The sequence below is a fragment of the Centrocercus urophasianus genome, unplaced genomic scaffold (assembly GCF_019232065.1).
Source record: "Centrocercus urophasianus isolate 14NV4802_14NV808 unplaced genomic scaffold, USGS_Curo_1.0 seq_9, whole genome shotgun sequence".
Taxonomy (NCBI): domain Eukaryota; kingdom Metazoa; phylum Chordata; class Aves; order Galliformes; family Phasianidae; genus Centrocercus; species Centrocercus urophasianus.
Genome location: NW_024885532.1, coordinates 39,607,042 through 39,630,893, shown reverse-complemented (window position 1 = coordinate 39,630,893; position 23,852 = coordinate 39,607,042). Strand labels below are relative to the sequence as shown.

At 42.9% G+C, this 23,852-nt stretch overlaps 1 protein-coding gene across 4 annotated transcripts in view; it reads right to left on the bottom strand.

Annotated features, from left to right (window-relative positions):
- The window catches only part of MTMR2 (myotubularin related protein 2), a 63,015-nt gene that overhangs the window by 12,563 nt on the left and 26,600 nt on the right, over nucleotides 1–23,852 (bottom strand). For 2 of the 4 annotated variants that reach the window (XM_042838832.1, XM_042838834.1), the window contains exons 3-7: nucleotides 11,909–11,984; nucleotides 9,046–9,140; nucleotides 8,745–8,855; nucleotides 6,662–6,763; nucleotides 5,756–5,839 (exon numbers count right to left, since the gene is read on the bottom strand). In XM_042838832.1, the coding sequence (XP_042694766.1) occupies nucleotides 5,756–5,839; nucleotides 6,662–6,763; nucleotides 8,745–8,855; nucleotides 9,046–9,140; nucleotides 11,909–11,984 (468 nt within the window). Of the gene's footprint in view, nucleotides 1–5,755; nucleotides 5,840–6,661; nucleotides 6,764–8,744; nucleotides 8,856–9,045; nucleotides 9,141–11,908; nucleotides 11,985–20,539; nucleotides 20,926–23,852 lie in introns of those variants that run through there. The other 2 variants (XM_042838835.1, XM_042838836.1) reach the window with 2 other exon arrangements.

Sequence of the window (23,852 nt, the reverse complement as noted above, 5' to 3'; positions counted from 1 at the left end):
TCCAAAGCTCAAGGTCTTACAGACACTTTTTCTGCCAAATGAAATTTTGCATCTGCAATAACCCAGGCCAAGAAAATCCATGACAACCCCCAGAGAAAGAAAAGAGGGAGCATGTCACTGAGCTTTTCATTTCCTTTGAATCACAGGGAACGTCCTGAATCAGAGCACCACCCTTAGAAGACTTTGGATTCAGACTGTGACTTCCCCTAAGGATTCGAAGCAAGCAGAAATAAGCAAAGTAGTCTGGAAGAGAGCTGAACTTGCATCTTCCCAGGACGTTTGCTACAATGTGGTGCAATTACTCATGTTGCTTCAGATTTGCAATTTTTCCAGCTGGAATCAATAGAAAAAAAACACAATATAAAGCACACTGGCATTTCCTCATATAAGATGCATTTCACTGTTTACTGGTAAGTTGTAAGTCTACTTGTGATCCTTGGCTTGCAGCGGCCTCTGAACTGTACCCAATAATGGTCTGGGAGAAGGCAGGTTGGCCTTCCAAACCTCTCTCAACTCTGTTCCATCATGGCTCAAAGTCACCTCTCCCAGGGCCTAGTGCACATCTGTAGCTCAGACTGGCAAAGTTATGAGGAAGTGCTGTGAGAAAATCTACAGAAAGATAAGAAATATAAAATTATAGATACAGAAAGAAGACTGTTGAGATGGGGATCACTGGTAACTCATGGTTTGAAGAGATATAACACCACCACGAAAAGATGTAAAATCCTAAAGGAAAAAACAAGTGGGCAGCCATTGTTCGAAGGCCAACAACTCAGTCATCCTGTGTGTTGGTGCTGGCATTACTGGTAGAAGAAAGCAACAGCGACTCAACCAAGGAAGGTGCAGATAGGCTGATCCTTCTTCTCTCACATACACCTGCCTGGCCAAGAAAGTCTCCACTGATGGCTTCTTTGGAGTAAGAATTAATGCTCAGCCCAGTAGTTAGTTAAATCCAAGTGCTAGCCAGTGAGTTTATATTTTCAGTCCACTGGCACAGCCTCCTCATGCATGGTAAAAAATGCTCAAATACACTCACTCAAAAGAATGACTGAAGCCACGCCTGGAACTTGCAATGAAGGCAGTGCTCGGGAGCACTCCTTATGGCCACATCATCCAACCATACAGACACAGTCACTGTGTCATCTCCACGCACAAAGAAAACTCAATTTCCCTCTGGCTAGTCATTCACACCTTACTTTCATCACCCAGGCTCAGTTATCACTTAACCTACATGTTGAGAAGACTGGGTTCACTTCATCTGCAAGTTACAAGGGCTAAGACAAGCCAGCACAGCACTGAAATCAGCACCTTGCAAAGCATACACGCGTGTTTAAATTTAAACACATGGTGATCTTTCACTGACTGGAAAAAACATCAGGTCCTTGCAAGACATCTCTCTCTACTAGACCTAGCAGACTGATTCTGAGCTTAGCCCATGCATCTGCAGCAGGCACGGCAAGAAGGGTCCTAAGTTACCTACAGCCCTTCCTCTCCCAAAATGGATTTGGCCCAGGAGATATCAAGCAGCTGAACATTTCAGCTCATGCACATACCTGCACCAACGCAGGCTACAGCTGCCAGAGCCAAGCTGGTCCCTCCAGCTGTGTGCTCAGCCCACACTGTCGTCCCTTAGCACAAGGGAAGTGACAGTCCTTTTTGCAGCAGAGATATACCTCACGTAAGCAGGATTGCAGTTAAAACATGGGACATTTAACAATTCAATTCTCTTTATCCTCTCCGAAATGTACCCAATGTTCCCCTGTAGGTCTCCGTTCTTATACTTTACCTTTCCTACTCTGGCTTGAACTAATGCTTGGTACTTTCAGCTTCTCTTCTAAGTTATTCACTGCTATATGCTTTTTCAGAAAGCAGCAACCACAGCCCTGTACTGTGGCTCTGTGGTACTTAAGACCAGAGCATAGAATTAGACAAGCAAGACTTCTGTAGGGAAACATCACACATTTCCAGCTTCACAACCACTTGTAATATTTTCCAAATCCTCCCCACCTTGTTAAGGAAAATGAAAGCTTTAAGTTACTCCAAAGGCATCTCAAGGCCTTTTGGTTTCAACTGAGCCTTATTCACTTTGCAATTCTGTTTTATACTCTGCCAGCCCGCGTGTAATAAAAATCAGGGAGCAATTTCAGTTTTAAATTTCATTTGCCACATGTGATTCCATTTACTGACTAAATCCCAAACCTCTCTAAGTTCCTTTTGTTCTCCACAGGTTGTTTATTACTCCCCATAGTTTTGCACAATCACAGATTTTTAATAAGTTACATATTTCCATCCTTCCCAAGAACACTAGCAGCAAAGTAAGGAAAGACATTCAGTAAGGCCCTAATTGCTACAATCTCTATCATATCAACACACTTTTCTGAAAAAAAATTGATACCACACACAGACCTTGCCATGTCTACCAGTGCAGACATAGATCTTACCATGGAGCCTCATCAAAAAGTTCTTTTCTGGATGCCTTGTGGTTGGCTTCTGCTTTTGCTCTGCTCCCCTCTCTCTGCGTTCCTGCTCCCACAGGGAAATGAGTGGCTTTGCCCAACATGCCCCAAGTTAGTGCCTGACTGTTTCGCTGGGTCGCTTTTGCCCTAGGCCAGCTCTTCTGTATTAGTTTTTAAACCAATTCCAAAAGGTCCAGCAGAAAGCGCACATGTCCTGCTTTTCTATTTCTGATCATAATTTATACACTCAGAGACAGGTAATCCCATTATCTGATTAGATGATGCCAGTTTTGTTTCACTGTTAACGAATCCCTGCTGCCATTTCAGGACATAATCCTGATTTACCGTTGTAGCAGTTATTGCTTTAACAGAACCTGGCTGGACAAAGAAAAGAAGGCTAAGACATTCACACAGATAAATTGAGCATCCATAGTTATAAATGCCAAAATTAAATAAACAGACTGAAATATCTTAAAGTTTTGGAGAGGACATAAAACTTCATGTTGCAGGACTTAAATCAATTATAATGAAAGGGATGAAAGTCTCCTCCTGGCCAGATTACAACACAAACGCCTACTGCAGCATGGTTTGCCTCTTCAGCAGCTGGCGTTGGTCACTTCTGGAGATAAGCTGTTGGGACAGATAGATTGTGTGATCTGGAATGGGAACGATGGTGGTCCAGCATGTGTAAAGCTCAGATAGGCCATGGCTGCAAACAAAACTCATTTGGATTCATTTTTGCAGTTATCAATGCAAGCAAATTATTGATGGTGTTAGCATCTGGACAGCAGTTTGGTTTCCTGACAGAAAAGCAGTCAGGCTAAGCTTTTCTTGTCCAGTCAAAAATGATGCAAGAGCAAAAGTCATTACAAAAGCAGCTCATGTTGCAGCAATGTCACAACAACATACCAACACGCTGTATTGCCACCTCAGGACTCCAAGACCCTGAGTCTCATCTGCTCTGCAGAAAGGCCAAGAAAAGCTGAAAATCACCTACACGTAAATCTCTGTATCTTTCCACTGTTCAACCAAGCCCATGGCAAATTTAAGGTACTGAGAGTCACAGTATAAAAGGTAATATGAACAGAAAGCCTACATTCTAAAAACTCTAAGCTCACCAGGATTGAGAAACTGGATTAATTATATTAATTATATTAATAACTTGAAATTATTTTCTTCTATCCAGATTTTGTTCAAATGTCCTCTGTGCCTCATCTTTTTTATCTGCAGCTTAGCTGAATGAATGCAGTGCTTTTCAATTGAGATTATTTTGATTGCAAATATCTGGCCTAACAAGTCAAAGTCAATCTGATCACATGAGAATTTGTTTCTTTTGGGGTTTTATATTGTAGTATCACTGCAAAACATATATTTTTCTTTTGCAGTAAAGACAGTGGGGGCATGATACATCTCACTTTCAAATAGCAATTTAGAAGACAGTGATCTATCTTAGGTAGCTATTTTAGAAGGGAACAAATCACCTCCAACAGTGAAGCTCTCTCTGCCCATCTGTTAATGATAGGCACAGATAGGCAATTTAGTAAGCATGCCCAGATTTTAGAAGACTAAAGCTAGTAAAATGGATTCCCTCTTTAGATTTCAGATGTCAGGAATCAGATGAACAACACTGGGACATAGGTCTTGCCTTATTTTGTTTTATGGGAAAGATCCAAATAAAGCTTTAAATTATATGTTTGTAAACAACCTCATTTTACACAGGAAAATTGACTTTATCCTGACAGATCTGGATGAAGCAGAAGTTTACTGTATCCAGAACAGAATCATCACCAAACTGTTGTTTCCTCAATTTGAACACTGCAGGAAAAGAGCTATTTTGTTGTTAAAAATACAAAATTAAAAAAATCCCCCGTCTTTTTTTTCCTAGGGAGATGCACTCAGCTTTTTAGCCTGGTATTTCCAGTTGACAGCCTGTCACTTTGTGCTCATTAAAACCCTCTGACCAGTCTATTCTGGACACATTAAAACTGTCTGCTCTTCAGACTGCCTTCTACTCTGACTCCCCAGAAAAATGAAGGCATTCTACACTTAGATTTTGTTTCCTCCCTCCAGTTCTTGTTTGAGATATCTTAGAGAAAGCTGAAAATAATTAAGACTAATAGAAGCAAGAATAGAGGCATGAAACTCAACAATGAGATGCCCACAAGTGCAAAATACCAGCGTCAGTTTCTTACCACCAGCACAATTTGATGACAAAGCAATAGCCTTTTTTCCTACCAAAACCTAAAGTCATCTTAGAATCATAGAATCATAGAATCACCAAGGTTGGAAAAGACCTAAAAGATCACCCAGTCCAACCGTTCACCTATTCCCAATAGCTCCTACTAAACCATGTCCCTCAACACAACATCCAGTCTTTCCTTGAACACCCCCAGGGTCGGTGACTCCACCACCTCCCTGGGCAGTCCATTCCAGTGCCTGACCACCCTTTCTGAAAAGTAATACTTCCTCATGTCCAGCCTGAATCTCCCCTGCCGTAGCTTGAAGCCATTCCCCCTGGTCCTATCACTAATGACACGAGAGAAGAGGCCGACCCCCAGCTCACTACAACCTCCCTTCAGGAAGTTATAGAGAGCAATGAGGTCTCCCCTGAGCCTCCTCTTCTCCAGGCTGAACATTCCCAGCTCCTTCAGCCTCTCCCCATATGGCCTGTGTTCCAGACCCCTCACCAGCTTTGTTGCCCTCCTTTGAACACGTTCCAGGGCCTCAATATCTTTCTTGCAGTGAGGGGCCCAAAACTGGACACAGTACTCGAGGTGCGGCCTCACCAGTGCTGAATACAGGGGAACAATCACCTCTCTGCTCCTGCTTGCAACACTGTTTCTGATGCAAGCCAGGATGCCATTGGCCTTCTTGGCCACCTGGGCACACTGCTGGCTCATGTTCAGCCGAGCATCAATCAATACCCCCAGGTCCATTTCCTCTACGCAGTCCTCCAGCCACACCGCCCCAAGCCTGTAGCGTCGCCTGGGGTTGTTGTGGCCGAAGTGCAGGACCCGGCATTTGGCCTTGTTGAAACTCATCCCATTGGCTTCAGCCCAGCTCTCCTGAATCTTTCAATCTTTCTGCTGCCTGAATAATCTCTCATCAGTGGATGCTACTATCCCTAAAACTGCCATCATCAATCACTGCACTATGGAGAACAGTGTCCTATTCCGGTCTGCGAGACATTTGTCAGTAGGATCATTCTCTGTTCACACAACCTGTAATTCTATATTGCTGCACAGAGCCTCACTTCTGAAGAACAGAGAGGATGAGGAAGGGTATGACACAATACTCACTTGTCTTCTGTACTCCCAAATAGGGTCATATACCTTCCATCCATTTTCTGGAAAAACTTCTTTGTATTCGAATGCAAAAAGCGGCTGAGAAAAAGAAAATGTGCCATTAAGAGCCCATTCAGTGTCCATTTCCAGGATGCTTAACATCTAAAATAAGAATCCTTGATGGGTCCTTTTTTTTTCCCCCTACTGTATTACTTTTCTTTTAAGGTTTTGTTAAAAAAATCAACACACTGACTGTAGGAGGTCATTTCTTCAACAGCATTTATACCACTCTACCCCAGTCTTTCTTGTCTATCACCCAGTACTTCATGGACAAAAGAACTCTGTTATAAGAGAGAAAGAAAAGACTACTTGTGCAAGAACACTCTTACATATTAAAAACTGGATCCTTCCATGATCATGATCCCAGGCAACATGGGTATCCCAGCTTGAACAGGAAGGTTGAATCAGATGGATCCAGAGGCGGTCCCTTCCCATCTAAACCATCCAGTGATTGTATGACTCAATCAGTATTTGAAGCAACAACTGCAGAGTCACAAAATGACTGAACAGATGAACTGCATTTCAGGTTTGGAAGCAGCGCAGTCACCATTAGCTGTAAACCTCTGATGGATGTCACTGTGTTTGGAATATTTTACATCCACTATGAGGACAATCAGAAAGTTATTCCTCATTAACAAAGTAACCCAGCCCAATGGTAGTAGACTTTTCCTGTTTCCTATACAATTCTGACTGAGTTAATCTTCAGACAGGTTTAAAACCAGCATTTCATCTTGTTCAACATAAAACACATCATGTGAATATTCCACCTGGGAGGTGAAACTCAACAAAACAGTTCACTGCCACTCTGCACCTTTTGGTAACAACATGGGAAGAAAACAAAATAAAACCAAACATACTTACAAGATTATTTGAAACTGGGAAAGCATATTTCATTAGGTTCTCAAATATGGATCGTCTAGTTCTCCCTTCAGGCTTATGAGCAAATCTTAAGTTTCTAATGTCCTAATAAAAAAAAAAGGAAATCAAACTGTAGGTTTTAAACCATTTTAACATCCAACAGAACTCCAAAAGTCAGCATTCAAAACAAAAGTCACATCACGATGTTCTATCATGATGTTCTTTACAGTACTGATTTAGTATTGCACGTTGATCAGAGTCATACAGCAGCTCTGGATTTGGCTTGATGACCTGTTGTAGCCTTCACAAAGCCTGCCACAAGCACAAGGGAGTAAAGGGAGTGCATGGGCAGTACCTTGCCTCCAAATGAAGCTCCCTACCTGCTAAAAGTCTAGGGGAGAGACCTATGGACAACTATCTCAGATTGACAGGACTTTGCGAGACAGCTCCTGCTGTGCTCCCAAGCTGAGCTGTGCTAGAACACTACTGGAAGGGACAGTCTCACAGAGCATCTCCATAGAGCTACTGCACGTTGGAAGCTGAAGCCCAGCTAGCTACTTTGATAGTGCAAAGTAACAAATGCCAGCTCCCCTTAAAACCTGCAACTCAGAGCACTCAGAAGGCTGAGCGAAACTGAGAACACTTTGCACGGCAGCAGTTTCCACAACGAGGGGTAACCCAGGACATCTTTCCTGTACTCATCTACAAAATTAAATTGAGGAACTAAATAAAGCATCTCTATACTGCCATGATTTTCCACTCAGGTCTACAAACTCAAACATTTGTAGTAAACAGTTTAACAGCCACCAGCAGGAAGTGAACCATCAAGGTCAAGTACATGAAGTCAGAGAATTAGGAAAATGGCAAAGACTGTCTAACAAGACTGAGATGAGGTGACAGGTCTCACACAAAATTTCATAATGCATAAGCTCTATGTGTACTAAACTGCTGTGCATTCCCTGGGCCAAGTGGGCTGCAATATATATGTATGTTGTGTAGTACCAAGAAATCTATCTTTTAGTCTGCGCCTGAGTTTCCCATCCAGGGTAATAATACAGTTCCTTCTAAACCTGCCTGTGTAAGCAAGTTTGCATATGGGTAACATGGCTGAGGACAAAGAATCCAAAGCAGAACAGGGAACAAATTGGCCTGCCAGCACAGGCACCCCCATGGTAGCCTCGGAGGATTACAACTACAGTAGGCTGAGGAAGCAGCTGGGTGATTGTGTACAGGCTATATCAACTGTTTGTGACTCAGCATGCCCACAGCTTGAGAGTCTGCTTAGCTTCCTGGTGCCCCAAAATCACAGCAGTGCCCAGCACTGCTTGGGACTCATCTTCATGCATCCATCTGCTCTCAAGCAGAAAGTAACATCCTAAGACCTTCGAGGTTCAGAATCTAGCTCTCCCCAAGCTGCCATTGAGAAAAGCAAAGGGGTTGTGCCTTGGTGAACAGAGGAGGTATGGATTTTAGGACAACAGATGTTGCCCTTATCTGCTTCGGGGTCTACAGTAAGTAAACACTAGGAGGTGAACTAATTATTTCCACTACAGTTTGCATTTTCAGTGACTCCAACAGCTCCTGAGAGGCACACTTTAAAAATTTACTACCTTGAAAGAAATGCAAGAGTAGCCTCAAGGGGAACTGAAGGTTACTCTCCAGTTCCTCACCACAAAGCACAGCAGCAGCTGGACACAAGGTAATGACCTTGAGAGAATCATGAACCCCTTTTTTACTCTTGAAGTGCAATCGCATTGAAGGCATCCCATACTGCACAATGAGTAGAGTCCTCTTGGGATGTCCTGGTAAGCAATGTGAAAGACTTGAGGATTGCACTACTGTGATACAGACTTCGGTTTCCGCTATGAAGAGAAAAGATACTACCTAGCACAAAGCCTTAAAAAAGGTTTGGATCTCATCTCTAATGAGTGGAGCTAGAGAGTCCTCGAAGTGACTTTCAAAATCAGACATTTTTGAAGTGCATGAAATAATACTGAAAGGTTTTCCAGAACTTCTTACAATATTATAGAGAAAATCTTTTAAAATACATTTTCCCTTTCTCTCACTGTAAAACATAAATGTTTACCTTGCACACAATCTCCAGTCCATAGGAATTCTCACCACGACTGGAAGCACCTCCTATTTTCTCCACTCTGTTGATAACACCTAAAGATGCATCTAGGACAAAAGGAGGGTCCTGTAGACAGTTGAAATTTGTGAGTTTAAAAAGGGGAGGGGGGAAAATCCCAGCTCCTGTTCCCTTATGCCTATATTCCCAAACATACAGCTATCATTCACACACAACTACACTAAAAACCACAAACCAAAATACACCTAAGTCCTCAAGACTGAACAGCCCACAGAAGCAGATGGTTACAAAGGCTTACCCGTTCCATGCTTTTAAAGTACAGTCTATAATTGGTAACAGTAAGGGTTCCTCTGATGGCTCCAGTGAAGGGGCAGATGTAAGTAACATCTTTAGCTTTAAAAAAAAAAAAAGAAAGAAAGAAAGAAAGAAAGAAAGAAAGAAAAGGTGAATTTCATGGTTAATTTATGAGAGTAAAATTCACAAACATACTCAGGGTATTCTTTCCAGAGCATGAAATGAAAACAAGCTTAATCGGGTGTGCTAGCCTAGAACTAACATGCAAGTTTCAGTTCTGTCAAGAAGATAAAAGTTTGGGCATATATCAAAGTAAAGGTAAGTACAATACCTGGAATCTCACATTTGCACAGAACACAATTAAAAAGTCAGTATTTGATACCAACTATTTACTCTTCCTGTCTCATCAGCAGTAACAGTACCAGGAGAACACCGTGTGTGAGAAGAGACAATTCCTGCCTAACTGCATAATATCTGAAACTGACAAATATCTGCACAAAAAAAATGATTGCCAGCAAGCTGTTTTGTGCCATTGAGACCAAGAGAAGTCAGTTCTCCTGCAGATGGCTTTTAGGATGCTTAGGTCCTCCTTCACACCCTTACACACACAGTCAGACCCAACATGCAGTCCCTGCTAATGGCCCTGACTGAAGCCAGCAGAGCTGCAGTGACTTCCAGCAGCCAAAAATCCATATAGCACCCAATTGCCAGTGATGTTAAACCTTAACCCAGCGATCAAATTACTCTGCAACAATTCAATTATTTCTGAACCTGAGTGACGGTGACTCAAACCAGTCCCCTTCGTAAAAGGCCTCAAACGTTTCTCGCTTGTGCCGGCAAAAGGAAAGAGGTGCTGCTGGTTTTCCACAGCAAACACCTCCTCTAACTGCCCTTCTGTTTTATATCAATTAAAAAAGCCAACATTCAAGTTGTTCCCCCCCACCAGCACCCATCAGTGACCTGTCACACCTTCTGTCACTGAACAGTGGGCTGGCTGTGCTGTGGCGATGCTATTACCAACTGGTAGCAATATTCCTCAAACACAGACATCCTTTCAGAAGCAGACCCACAGACTACAGCTGCCAGATCCATGAAATTTGGAAAAGAAAACAAAACCCCCAGCCCATCTTAATAACCTTAGGCCTACAAACCCTAAGGGATCCATTTTGCAAGGACTGCAAGAAGGCAGTAAGAAAGCTCACCTCCCAGTCAGGTGACAGCCACCATGCAAACGAGTGGGAGGCAGCTGAAGTGTCACAGGGACCCAAATTTCATCCACCCTTATCCCATAGGTTTCAGTCTGGAAGGAGGGAGGGACACTGCCTTACTCTACGGCACTCATCTCGTCCTCACATCAGCCCTGCTTCTATAAAGGCACTGTTGACTCTCTAGATTCAGATACGGAGAGGAATCCTTAAAAATCAACAGTGGGCAGGCAGCCAGACCCAGCTCTGGTTGCCTTCAGAGCCTCAGCTAGAAAGTTCCAGGGAACAGGGAAGAGGAATGACAAGTCTGAAGCAAAATAAGGAGCAGAGAATTTCTGGTTTAAAATATATATGCTAGCAACCTTACTATTCATTTATATAAAATGAAATGCCTCTATTGTAAGGGCTATTAAACACAAAATGCTTCAGCTCTAATTAAACCAATGTTTGTTTCATTACTGATGATTATTAATCACTTCTATCCAAAGAGTGCATCGACAAGAGCTTAAAAGCAGACTCATGAAACTCATAATAAGGGTGAGAGCACCCTGCCCGGCTGCTCCATTATAGTTCTCATTATTGAAAAAGCAGTTTCTATATATTCTAAACAGATAAAAAATAAAAACTACTAGTAAGAGGAGTGTGCACACACATCTGAAAAAGAACAGAAATTACCAGAAAAGGGAAAAGGTGCTAGAAAAATGTTTCCCAGGTAAGGAATCTTCGGCATTATCTCAAACACTAGTCTTGCCAACTTAAAAGCCACACCACCTCTCACATTTACATTAGCTTGGTTTCCTAAGGAATCACAGAATCACAGAATGGCCAGGGCTGGGAGGGACCTCAAGGATCATGAATCTCCAACCCCCCTGCCACAGGCAGGGCCACCAACCTCCACATTTAATAGCAGACCAGGCTGCCCAGGGCCCCATCCAACCTGGCCTTGAACACCTCCAGGGATGGATGGGGTATCCACAGCCCCTCTGGGCAGCCTGTTCCAGCACCTCACCACTCTCATAGTAAAGAACTTCCCCCTGACATCCAATCTAAATCTTCCCTCCTTCAACTTAAAACCATTTCACCCTTGTCCTGCAGTTATCTACCCTTTCAAAGACTTGATTCCCTTCCTGTTTGTAAACTCCCTTTAGGTGCTAAAAGGCTGCAATTAGGTCAGCCCTCAGCCTTAATCAATTCCACTTACATTGCACATGTACAAACACATATATTTATATATATATAATGTCCAGTTGTTTGACCTTAGTCCTCATATGTTTCTATGATTTCCACAAGTGTGTAACTGATAAACAGGGTCCTTCAAGGCATTAAATTCCCCCACTGTTTGTGCGAACGTGGATACCAGGTACGAAAGAGGTTGTACTAGAGCTGCTACCAAGGGAAGGTCTAATACGCTCAGTCTCACTCTGCACTCTGAAACCCACCTGGCCTTACAGACTCACGTGACTGCTTGGTTATTTGCCAACAGATAAAACACTTTTAATGCTGATCTCCAGGAACCCTCCAAAATACAGTCTTGCTGAAACAACCTGCAGGGTCTCAAAACATCAGCAATTTGCTACTGTTGGTCATTGACCAACAAAGTATTTTGCTCTATGGATATTCTATTTGGTCAAGCAAACAGTAAGAAATGTATTCTTTGCTTACCCATGTCTTTAATGGTTTCTCCTGGCAGCAAAGGTGGCTCTTCCATTTCTGCCAATTTATTAGTCTCTCGTAGGACCTACATAAAAGCAGGAGAAAAATAAATGGATAATATTTTCATTAAATGAGAAGTCTACCCCTATCTCCAACAAGTCAACGACATAAAGAACAATAAATACTCAAAGATCCTGAGGCACTGTCTCAGCCTCTGAAAGGTCAACACAAAGCACATGAGACCACGGCTCAGTCCTGCAACCTCTGAGCATGCCCCTGGGCCATGCAGAAGTGTTGAGGTGAGGATGCCTGATGGAGAACCAGCTCGAGCAGGCTGTGCCCCAGCAGCACACATACCAGGCGGCTCCTTTGCACACTCCAATCTTCTCCTCAACTTATATATAATTACAAGCCAAACTCTCTGCCCACAGTTACACATAACCAAAGGGGTAGGTTAGAATGAGCAACTACTACCACAGTGCTATCAACTATGAAGTAGAGCAATTGCTTGCTTACACTAAGGAAAGTGATAAAAGATGTCTTATCACATCAATATCCTCAGTGAGGGTCCAACAATGGCAGAGATACACATTTGGCTCAGTGGCAATAATCTCTTTAAAATGTCACATTTTTATATAGGAGGTATAGACTAGCTTTTTCTGCTGTCTGCTGAACAACTCCTTCTCCACCTTCCCTTGGGATGAAACTTACTTTGCACAGATATAACAGTATTTACACAAGGGCTTTCACTGGAACAGCACAGCGCAAGGAGGTGGATATTTTCAGAAAGCACATCTATAACTATAGAAGCACAACAAATCCAACAACTCCAAGTGCAAAGTCTTGCACCTAGGTCAAAGCAATATCTACTACCAGTATAAGCTGGATGAAGAAAGGATTGAGCACAGCCTTACCAAAAAAGAGTTGGGGGTATTCGTAGACGGCAAGCTGGACATGAGCCAGCACGGTGCCCTCACAGTCCAGAATGTCAACCCTACCCTGGGCTCCATCAAAAGCAAACACAGCCAGCAGGGCACGGGAGGTGATCCTGCCCCTCTACTCTGCACTGGTGCAGCATCACCTGGAGCACTGCATCCAGATGGGGAGTCCTCAGTACAGCAGAGACATAGAGCTATTGGAGCACGTCCAGAGGAAGGCCATAAAAATGCTCCAAGGGATAGAACACATCTCCTATGAGGACAGGCCGAAAGAGCTGGGGCTGTTCAGCCTGGAGAAGAGAAGGTTCCAAGATGACCTGAGAGTGGCCTTTCAGTATCTAAAGGGAAGCTACAGGGGGCAGACTCTTTAGCAAGGTCTGTTGTGACAGAACAAGGGGAAATGGTTTCAAGCTTCAAGAGGGTAGATTTATGTTACATATAAGGAAAAAGTATTTTACAGGGAAGGTGGTGAGGTACTGGAAAACATTGCCCAGGTGATGGATACCCCACCCCTTGAGACTTCCAAGGCGAGGCTGGATCAGGCCCCGGGCAACCTGAACTACATGTGGATGTCCCTGTTCTCAGCACGGGAATCGGACTAGATGACTTTAAAAGGTCCCTTCCAACTCTAAGGATTCTAGGATTTTAACGTGATGCCTAAACTTCCTCCTTACAGCAGGCAGTGCACAGGAGGAGCAGGTACAAGCAACTAAGATTAAGGCTAAGTCTACATGGCCAAATGCAGATGGATCTGTATTATAATGCCTATGCCCTGAACTGGCTAAATTACCACAATCAGCAGCACCTGACTGCTCAGTCCAATAACACAGAGAAGAACAGGTAAGTCAGTCCAGACTCTGCCTCGTGCTGTAGCAATCACAAGATTCTGGGTTTTATGTCAGATCCTTCCTAGTGGAGACAGGCAGAGAGTGCTTATGTCTGTGCTTATGTCTGCTCACAAAAATGTGCAGACTTGGCCAAAATGCTTTCTTTATCTTAATGTGAGGAAGGAAAATGAATTGGCTTAATTTAATATCAGGAAATCCCTGCAAAGAAAATTGAAAGATATGGCCTAAAGTGGTCCTTACAGCCTGACACATGTGTGGTCAACTTTTATGTAGGATCAAGCCAAAGGGAGATCCTCAGGGATGAAAAATTCTCTCAACTACACAGAGAAATGAAAACAAAAACTGAAGAAATCCCATGCCACAATAAAAGCACGTTCCAGCATTTTCACACAACAGATTGATGTACAGATGAAAAGACTGCTAAGATCAAAGCCTTCTTGAGAACAAGATGTACATTTCAAAAAATGCATTCAAATGACTAAAACTTACAATACTAAAAAAGAAAAAGCAAGTGTGGTCCTAACTTCCTAATAGGAACCTCCCAAATGGGGAAATAAAGGAATGTGCCAACCTGGGGCAGCTCTTACCTGGGAAGCAGCCAGTGCAGCCGGAACTGATGTGAATGGGGTCGATGAAGGGAGGTCAGCACTGACAGTGAGGAACTTGCAAGAGAGCTTCTCCCCCATATCAGCAATACCACTAAAAGCAAGGCTTCACCAGTACAATTAGCAGAAATCTATGCTAGGGACTTCCTGTCAGCACAGCTGTGCTGGCCAAAGATCACACACCCATCAAAACCCTGATTGAAGGCCTCCTCAGCAAAAGCCTGTGATGTAGACCCAGCCTCAACTCCTCTGTGTCAATTTTTGCGCTTGAATAACAACCTTGAAATCAGCAGGATAACATCTGGATTTTGCCAAATGAGATGGAGGCTTCTAGCTAATTAGTCCTTAAGTGGTGGTCGTCTTTGCTGCCTTTTATCTTGGAAGGACATAAGTGAAAAACACACTCTGTGTTCAGGACAGGATACACAACTTCTTCTGGAAGGTCTGTATCCAAACGGGCAGCAGCTGCTCTTGGATCGCTGGGGCCGGCAGCTGGACTCACTGCTCTCCTGCAGATGTCGGCGGGAGCACATCCAGCAGTAAACGTTTGGACAACTGGGTTGTATCTTAAGCCAAAATAAATATGAGGTAAGGTATACAGAAAGCGTTCAGCAGGACAAAGAGCTGCTGTGGTCATTAGGTGGGCAGTGCTCAGGTGGGCTTTAAACACTGCACTGAAAGCAGGAGACAGACGGATGAAGAGGAAAGCAGGAGGCAAGACTAAGATCTCCCTGTCCACACCATTCTGTGAAAGCTGAAAGCCATTTTTGGTTTTAAAACTGGCACTTCTAAGTGTTATAAAATCCAGGTGCTCACTCATACTCTGAAAAGTGGAGTACCCAGGGTCAGAAGCAGGGGTTAACAATCCAAATCTGAGTTCAGCTCAACACAGGGCAGTGGAGAGATGAGCAGATGATGTCCTGCAAGCATAACACTTAAAGGAAATAAAAACAAAACGCAGAAGCCATTGATCCCCCCTCCCCCCCCCCTTTTTTTTTTTTTTTTTTTTTTTTTTTTTTTTTGCGTACAATTAAGGACTAAACTGTTACTTTGACCATCTTCTAGCTGACTTCAGCCATGTGACCTAACTTGGGTAACCCAGTACAAGCTGTCTTCCTGATGACTGGAGTCAGTGCTTACACATCACCTATGAATAACATTACCCTTCCCAAGAGGCTGTGACAGACAGGGTCACAAAGCCCATCCCAAGTGCTTCTCCAGTGTGCTGGTCCTTACAGTATCTGCCTAGCTCTAGACCTTGAATGAGCCTCCTAGATGGCATGTGAACACTTGAAACCCATCCTGGCAGAAACCCAGAAATGAACAGTATGCATTTTGCTGAAATCCACCTCCACCAGTGTCTCCTTAAAATTGATTTGGGGATATGCAACCCGCGTGCAGCTGACAATGCATGCAGCGGGCACAGGAGGAGACATCTGGGGCAGTGCTAAAGGTCAGCATGTTACAGGAGAAAAGAAAAGTGAGTGGATAAGGAAAGACAAGTTTTGGAAACAGAGCTAGGGGAGAGACTGGGAGGGGACAATGAAGTGGTCGTGTGCCGCTCTGGGAGGACACCAGCTTTTTACAAGAACCTTCTGCCTTTTACATGATTAAGGAGATGATGTGAAAGCCTCCACATCTTGATTTCCTACCCCCAACAATGGTTCATCAAACTGCCAGGAAAATCTTTTTATGTACTTAAGCCTATTTTCAAGACTCTTAAAATAAGAGTTTTGGACCTTAAAGAAAATATAAATTTAACCCTCTGCTCACTCTTGCAAAACAGAACTAAGGGCCACAATAAGGCAATGAAGCAGACAGGAGAGCTCAAAGACACAGCTGCAGCAGCCCGACTGCAGAAGTGCCAAGGATCCGAGGCCAGAGAGGCAGGCTGGCTACCCGATGCAACTGAGGCACTTAGACATGTCTGTAATCGAAATGTATCACTTCTTTGAGACTCAGATTTTTAAAGCATTAAGAGTAACAAAAACAAAGAGTGCTTTGAGATCTACAATGGGGACTGTGGCAGAGCTGGGCAGAATCAGTTCTACTTAGGAACAGGCACGCTTTGTCATGAAGCAACACGCTGACTCTATCTGTCATAAGGTTCTGTAGGGACGCTGCGTTAGCAGGACTAGATGATCTCCACAAGTCGTTTCCAATCCCTATGATTCTGTAAGAAACAAATACAAGCACTGAAAATCTGTAGACTAGCTTGCACTGCCTTTGAGCTTAACAATCTGCTCAGTATCTTTTCCCCACAAAAATGTTATGCTTGGAAACTGTCTCTGGCAGAAAGAAATACTAATTACACACCAGAACAACCTTTATTTTTGTCTTCTATTGAGTAGCATACTCTACCCATCAGCAGATCTCCAGGATAGCGAGCACGCACCTCAGCACCTAAGCAATTCCTGCCACAGCTCAGGGAGGGTGTGAGGACTTCATGCCACCACCTACCTGTGTTCTCCGTTCAAGCAGCGACTTGGCAGAACAAACCCACACCTGCTACATTTAACAACTGCTTCTGGAACTCCAGGATCCATCTTGTGTTAGCTCATTCCACTTGCCCACAGCTGAAGGTGCAGAATTCCTTTACACCCTCCCACTTACAGTGCCCAAAGCAAGAAAAACTTTAATTGCCAATACAATCTCCAGATCTCACCAACAAAGTGATCCCCTCTTTTCTTGACATGGACAGGGTCAGGGGAAGAGCTTGAGATCATGCTAACGAGTTCCTTGCCTCATCACTCATCTCTTTGTACTGTGATTCAGTTCTGCCAAGCCTCCCTAGCCATATGATTGCACTGCCTCCGAACACAGCAGCCAGCACACTACTCCAAAAAAATCCCTTTCCTGATTCATGCTCCTGCATAATTCAAGCATGCAGCTAATCAGCCAGCCCAGGAGGTATTGAGGTAATCTTGTACCATAAATCCAACCACAAGGTCTCAAAGGTCTGAGCATCACTGGACACTGTTCCAGGACATGATACCTTAGAGGGTGTTCCTAACTCCGTATTGAGGGTTTTCTTTTACTGGGAACAAAACAACTGATAAGTTTTCCTCTTGCATTTCCTGCAGGCTTCTACCTACCAGCTGAGCTGCATATCCAGGATCACAACAGACATCCTGCTCCAGCTAACACTGAGCCAGGATTACCTCCTACCAGCAAACCTGCCAGCACTGTGGCTCATGTAGTTGCTCTCATACCTAGCTCAGTCAAGATGTCTGGGTTAGACTAATGGTTTCTTCAGTGCTTATTTTTCTGTAACTTAGGCTTTGACAGGACTGGCTTGGGGGGTGACTACACAAGCAATCAGAAAAGCCTAAGGACAGGGTGGGGGAGGGAGCGCAGCTAGGCCTTGACAGGGCCTCGAGCAGCCTGACCTCATAGAAGGCATCCCTGCCTGTGGCACAGGGCTGGGCAAGGCAAGGTCCCTTCCAACCCAAATCTTCCTATGATGCAGCAGCTTTAGCCTGGACACTAACACTTGCAGCTTCCACGTAGCAGACCACAAGTCTCAGGACGCAGAGATGCTAAGAGAGCATCTGCGGCCTCTCCCAATCATTTTTTATTTATTCCCTTCTACTTTCTCCTGAGGGCTTGAGTCCTGAAACCCAAACACAGACACAAAAGGAAGTTTTTTGGCTTTATGCAGTGTTAGAGGAGACTACAGGTTAGTGTCACCAAATGGCTGTTTTGGCCCAATTCTGCATAGATTCTTCTATTCTGAAACAACCACAATTAACAGAAATAATCTGTTCTAGACAAAATTAAAATGTAGTCTTTTATGATTTTTTTTTTCCCTAAGTTAATTTCTCCTTGGCAACCTCCCACACACGCCAAATGATTTTGCACATTTTGAACAGATTTGTGATGCACAAAGCCACAGCACTGGTGCGAGACATGCTGACACTGTGATTGCTTTGCTCCTGCATTACTGCCTTCCCCTAAACACGTCTGCTCTGCCTATTCAAAAGCCAAGCTTGGTGCTGCTGTTCCAACAACATACAGTTCTGTGCTGTTTCCTATAACAGGAAATGGATCTCTTAACTGATCCCTTGACATAAACATATATAACCTGTACATAGAGACAAACATTACACACACACTCATAAAAAGATGCCTTTGCATCTGCAGCCCTCGAACTCACAGGTTTGGCATGTTCGTCTTGTGACTGCACACTGGTCAACAGCAACAGGCAGGATATAACCAGCTGGGACAGGAATTTATGTTTGAGCAAAAGAATACACACAGAAGTAGTAGATTTAAAAAATAAGTAGTTTTCAAATTATCAGTTAGCATCATAGATTAGAAATTTAATAGCCAAGTGAAAACTTTTATCTCCTACATGAATACATTTGTCTGATACTTCAAATTTTAATGGACTGCCTGAGAGTAGTTATCAAATCTAAGCCTTCCTTTTAGTTTGTTGTTGGTTTTTTAAATGCTTTTCTTTCGAGGGCTGCCACATGAGTAAGTGCCCTTCTGAATCAGCAGCCTTGCAATTCTACAGGTAAAATGGCCGGCAATCTGCAGGAATATCTATTTCATCTACACCCACAGATCTGTGTCTCAGTTAGTCACTATAGCACTCTGTACAGCCAGTAGAAAAAAAAAGACGACCTAGGAGGTTATCTTCAGGTGACTGCCTTTCTTCCCAGTAATGGCAGAGCATGAGGGTAAATAAATCTAACACAGACATCTGCACCTTGTGGGAAAAACCCAACTCTGGTGTCTCACTGTGCCAAGTGCAGCAGTGCCCAACCTGGATACCCCAGTATGACGGAGTAGTCAAACTACCTTCTTGAGAGAAGTCCAAACTTACTGTGTGCAGAGAGGCAGCAAGAGGTGAGCCTATTCAGATCCAAAATTGCATGAATGTCAGTAAAACAGGCATGACTCCAAAGCTCATAGGACCCAGCTTATTGGCTGAGTTACCAGAAACATCTTTTGGGTTAGGGCTGGCTTCTTTCTCATGTCTCAAAGAACCACAGAAGGGAAGTCAGTCTTTCTGCAAAAGTTCAGCCATAGGATTCTTTTTGCATATTTTTTCTTTTAATCTTCCTTGTAAATCAAAGCAGTACAAAGTAGTAAATCATAGAAACATTTTCCTTTCAAGTGTCTTCTGGTTGTCTCAGACCATACTCGTCTACCACTCCGCCTAAATTGCCATCCCCCATCCCTTTCTTCTTCCACGGTTGTTGCCATGTATGTCAATCAACAAGGGACAGTGCCACTGTGGTACATGAATCAGGGTATATCATTACCCTAACAATAGTGTGAAAACCTCTGAAATAAAATAGATACGAATAACTCCTTCCCGTCACCTCAGAAAGTACACGGAGTCCTAATTCTGTCTAGCTGATGTTAACAAAAGCTGCAGAACTTACACAGATATGCACAAAATCAAGACTCATGTGCTTATCTTAGATAATTTTTCATTGGTGCATTGATTTCCACTCTAAGTGAAACATTTCGTACAACATAGAAGGGGCAAATTTTGAGGGCACTTTTTTTTCTAGCATTTTGCTGCCAAAATGCTTCTCTCCTGTTTTCCTAATGCTCAATTAAGGGAGCAGTAAAACAGTAGCACTGCTTACATGATAAATCCTCCTCTAGACTGCAAATATTGTACTTTGGAGAGATTTTCAGTTGCCATTTAAGGCTATTTTAAGTGCACTTTGAAAAGATTTATGTACTACACTTTCTACTGGAAATGTAATAGAACATAAATTGAGCAAGTAAATGGACTCTGCTGATTGTTTTTGAATCAGTAAGAATACCATCACAGAAAAAACAGCAGCATCTCTGCATGACTGAGGCACAGAGACTTTTCTGAGGACCAGATGCACTGGAAAATTAGACATTCAGACCAGCAAGACCTTAATTGTAGGGAAATGCTTTGTGTATTATCCTTTTGGGACAGAAGAAGTTGAAAAAGGGAAAAAAGAGAAGACCATGGGCTCATAGAGCATTCCAGAATAGAACACAGAGAATCAAACATACTGTTAGAGACCACATCAAACTTACTCAGCTGCTAAGAGAACAAATGAGTAAAGAAGGCTTCCTAGTTTGTTTAAAAAAACAACACGAAAGGAATTTAAGTTACCAATAAAATGTTCTGTCAACAGACTAAGACATTACTCCAGAAGACAATAATCACATATAACACATGCTACAACTGAATTTTCAACTGTGTTCCTAGTCCAAAAGTACAAATTGCAAATTGTTATCCAGACCTACCGTGTATGTTTTCAGAAAGCATAAAAAGGCTCGAGAAATCCACTTGCTTACTTCCCACCGCCTTAAAAAAAATCTTTAAACAGAAACTGAAGGGTAGTGTTTTTAAAATAATAATAATAATACAGTCAGCAGGGTAAGAGAGGAACTCCCCTGGAGGAGGAAGTAGCCACTCTGCAGAATTTTCCTGGGGCTTTCTGCTTTGTTTTCTCCACGATGAACCTCTGCATTCAGGCTCAAGTTTCTAGTGATGAAGAAGTCTCTTTGGGTTGGCGAGTCTCATAGGCCCTTGCCTTCTAAGGCAAAGCTTAGAAGCTCAAAGGAAAACATTGTTGAGGGCCACTCGTTCCACCACGGCTGGCTTGTCTCTTCAAGTTCGTATGGCTTGGTGCCTTGAGACAATTCTCTTATTGGGCTCCAGCAGAAAGTCATCATTGACTCAACACAGCAACAGTCCCTGGCACAGAAGGTTGCTGATATTATCTATTCAGACAAGTCCAACATTTTTTAATGCAGAACCTTCCTCACTGCCAAGGGTTCTTGAAAGACAACAGTTCTGTTCTCCACTGGCTGCTCAAAATCTTTGTTACGCTTACTCTCTCCTTTTTTGGTTTTTACTCTCTTTTGTTTAGCAAACAGCTGATAAGGGAAAACATTACATTTTTTCAAGGAAAGCCTTAAACTAATTCAGTAGCATCAGTCCGAAGAAATAACAGAAAAAGGCTCTGACAACCAGGAGTTATACATTCTGCCAACCAAAATAAGTTACAGACAAAAGTGTCTCTGTTACCAAGAATTTCAATTAGGAAACGATTGTTATGTCAGATAAGGAATCGAGGTATAAATAATTATATATTTACAGTCAATAAACAAGCACACCGAGGAGAAGGGAGATGCCTTGTTCAGTACACAAACATACACAGAAAAATCTTGGCAAGTGCCTCATGAAGTCTCGTATCCGACTGCTCCTTTTAAATACCGTGCTTGTTCATTCCTGTCAGATTCCTGCTTCAGTACACAAAACTGTAAGAATACGAATAACTCTTACCCAGTTTTAATCAGCAAAAGGAGAACTCTTGCACTTTGTAGCTAGGAGAAATATGGCAGTTGGTTAGGAAGAGCTGAAAATGTTACTGAGTAACATCTGAAGGCCATTTGCTTTTTCTTCTTATTTTCAATTCCTAATTGAAGGCAATAATAAATGCTTCCAGAGATTTCCTTCACTGCACATCACTTCATATTCAAACATCCAGGTACCTCTATAAAATAAAAATTAGCAGTGATTGCTGTCTTTGCTCTCTTTTAAGTAGAAGAGTGCTTAGGGAGTATTATTTCTGCTTAAAGGAGACAGAAAACTGACTGCATCTGGCTTTTCTTCCCCATCTCATTTGCATGAAATCAATATTTTGCAACCCAGAGCTTGGCTACTCTGTTTCTGCTTCCTCGAAAGGGGGAGGTGCAAAAAAGGCCTTACTACAGAGAGGTGGGGAGGGACAAGACTTTCCAGTTTGAAATGAAAAATAATTGTAGTTCTCATGAAATACGTAGTATTTACAGTCCTAGAAACTGAAGTCCTGGAAAAACAAGTTAATGGCAGGGGCTAAATTCCAGCCACTCACTGGGCTGTCCTGGAATGACCATGGTTACGGACAAGAGTGTTATTCATGCTCCAGAACCTTTGTGCCTTTGTGCACCCACAGCTTAACGCTCCAGCAAAGAAAGGAAACTCATTTCCCACAGATGCACACACGCAATTAGCATAGCCAAAAATCAGGCTTTCAACATGAAGTTGTTCTCCATAAGATTTTCCTACTTCTCGGATACTTTAAGTCCCTCTGCTTGATCCCTTCAACAGTGTGAAGTTTCAACCACTCTTGGATTTGGCTCTGAGCTCAGCCATGCATGCGAGGGGGCTGCAGGAACACTACATTCATACACACAGCAAGGTTTCTTTCTGCCCATGAAGCTTCCACTCCTGGACATCCACAGCAATGCTCTGAGTGAGATAACAACAGAGTCCAAAGTGGTGACAGTGAGAAACACACATAGTCAGGTCTTCCCAGACCGACAGTAAAAAGACGTTCTGCTTATTTAATTTCACTGCTGTTTGCATCTAGCCAAGTCTTTTGTGACCACAGGTCAATTATCTTCGCCATCTGGTGGCTTAGGCAACACGGTCTGTAATTTAATATAGTCACAGTCCGGTGCACTGGGAAGAACAGCTCACATCACAGGAGACATCTCCACATTTCCTATAAGCTAGTCTTCTTACGGGCAGTCCCACGCACATTGTCGAGGGCCAGTCTGTAACAGGAGAGCTTATCCCCACACATCTGCTCAGCAAGGGATGGGACAGAGTGGCAGGGTCTTGGACAACCCTGAAGGTGCTTAGGCAGAGGCTTTTTTTTCCATGATTTAGTGCTTCAAAGCTAGCACCATGCACTAAGCAAAAAGTCCCTTAAAAGCAAAAGTAAAAAGACAGCTAACATGAATACTTAAAGCTTAAGAAGTTATGCCTCTCTCTAAACCCAGCTCTTATTGAACATGTGTTACACATAACCAAAGCCTGACACTTCCTGCATTGGCAGGGAGATAGCAATGGAAAAGCTCACTGAGGCTAGTTTTAGTGATTTACAGCAAAAGATGGGGGAAAAAAAGATCACATCTTTCTTCAATATGTTTTTCTACTAACGTGCATGCTCTACATAAAGCCAGACTAAGACATTTTGCACTAAAGCTGGAATAAAGTAACACAAAGGTGGCAAAGTCAGTAACTGGCATTTTGGTTAATCTTGCCCAACACGGCCTGAGAGACAGGATTTACTTGAATTTTAAAGCTTTACATCTGGACAAGTTATTCTGAACTGTCTTCATAACTGGAGGAGACACAGGCAGTTTTCAAATGAGACAAAACTACACCTAAAAGAGCAAAGCTAAACTCCCATCCTACAACAAGAGCTTCTATAGCTTAGCTACATGATGTTCTCACCTAGTGAGTACATTTCCTTAAAGCCAAGATAAATCACATTGTAAACAACGTCTTTCTTTCCATTGACTACAAAGGAATTGTGGTTGACTAGCTTGAATGCAGACTAGCTCAAAAGAACTTAATTCTGGAAACCTATCGAAGACAACACGGGCATCCATTTATTCTCTTGGAAGAAAACTACTTCATATATCTTCTTCATGTCTCAGTTATGTATCTTAGAAAACAAACCACAAAGGCTTGCCTAAGTCTTCAACAAAGCACGCAATGGATGACAAATGAACTCTCCTCTCCTCTCCTCTCCTCTCCTCTCCTCTCCTCTCCTCTCCT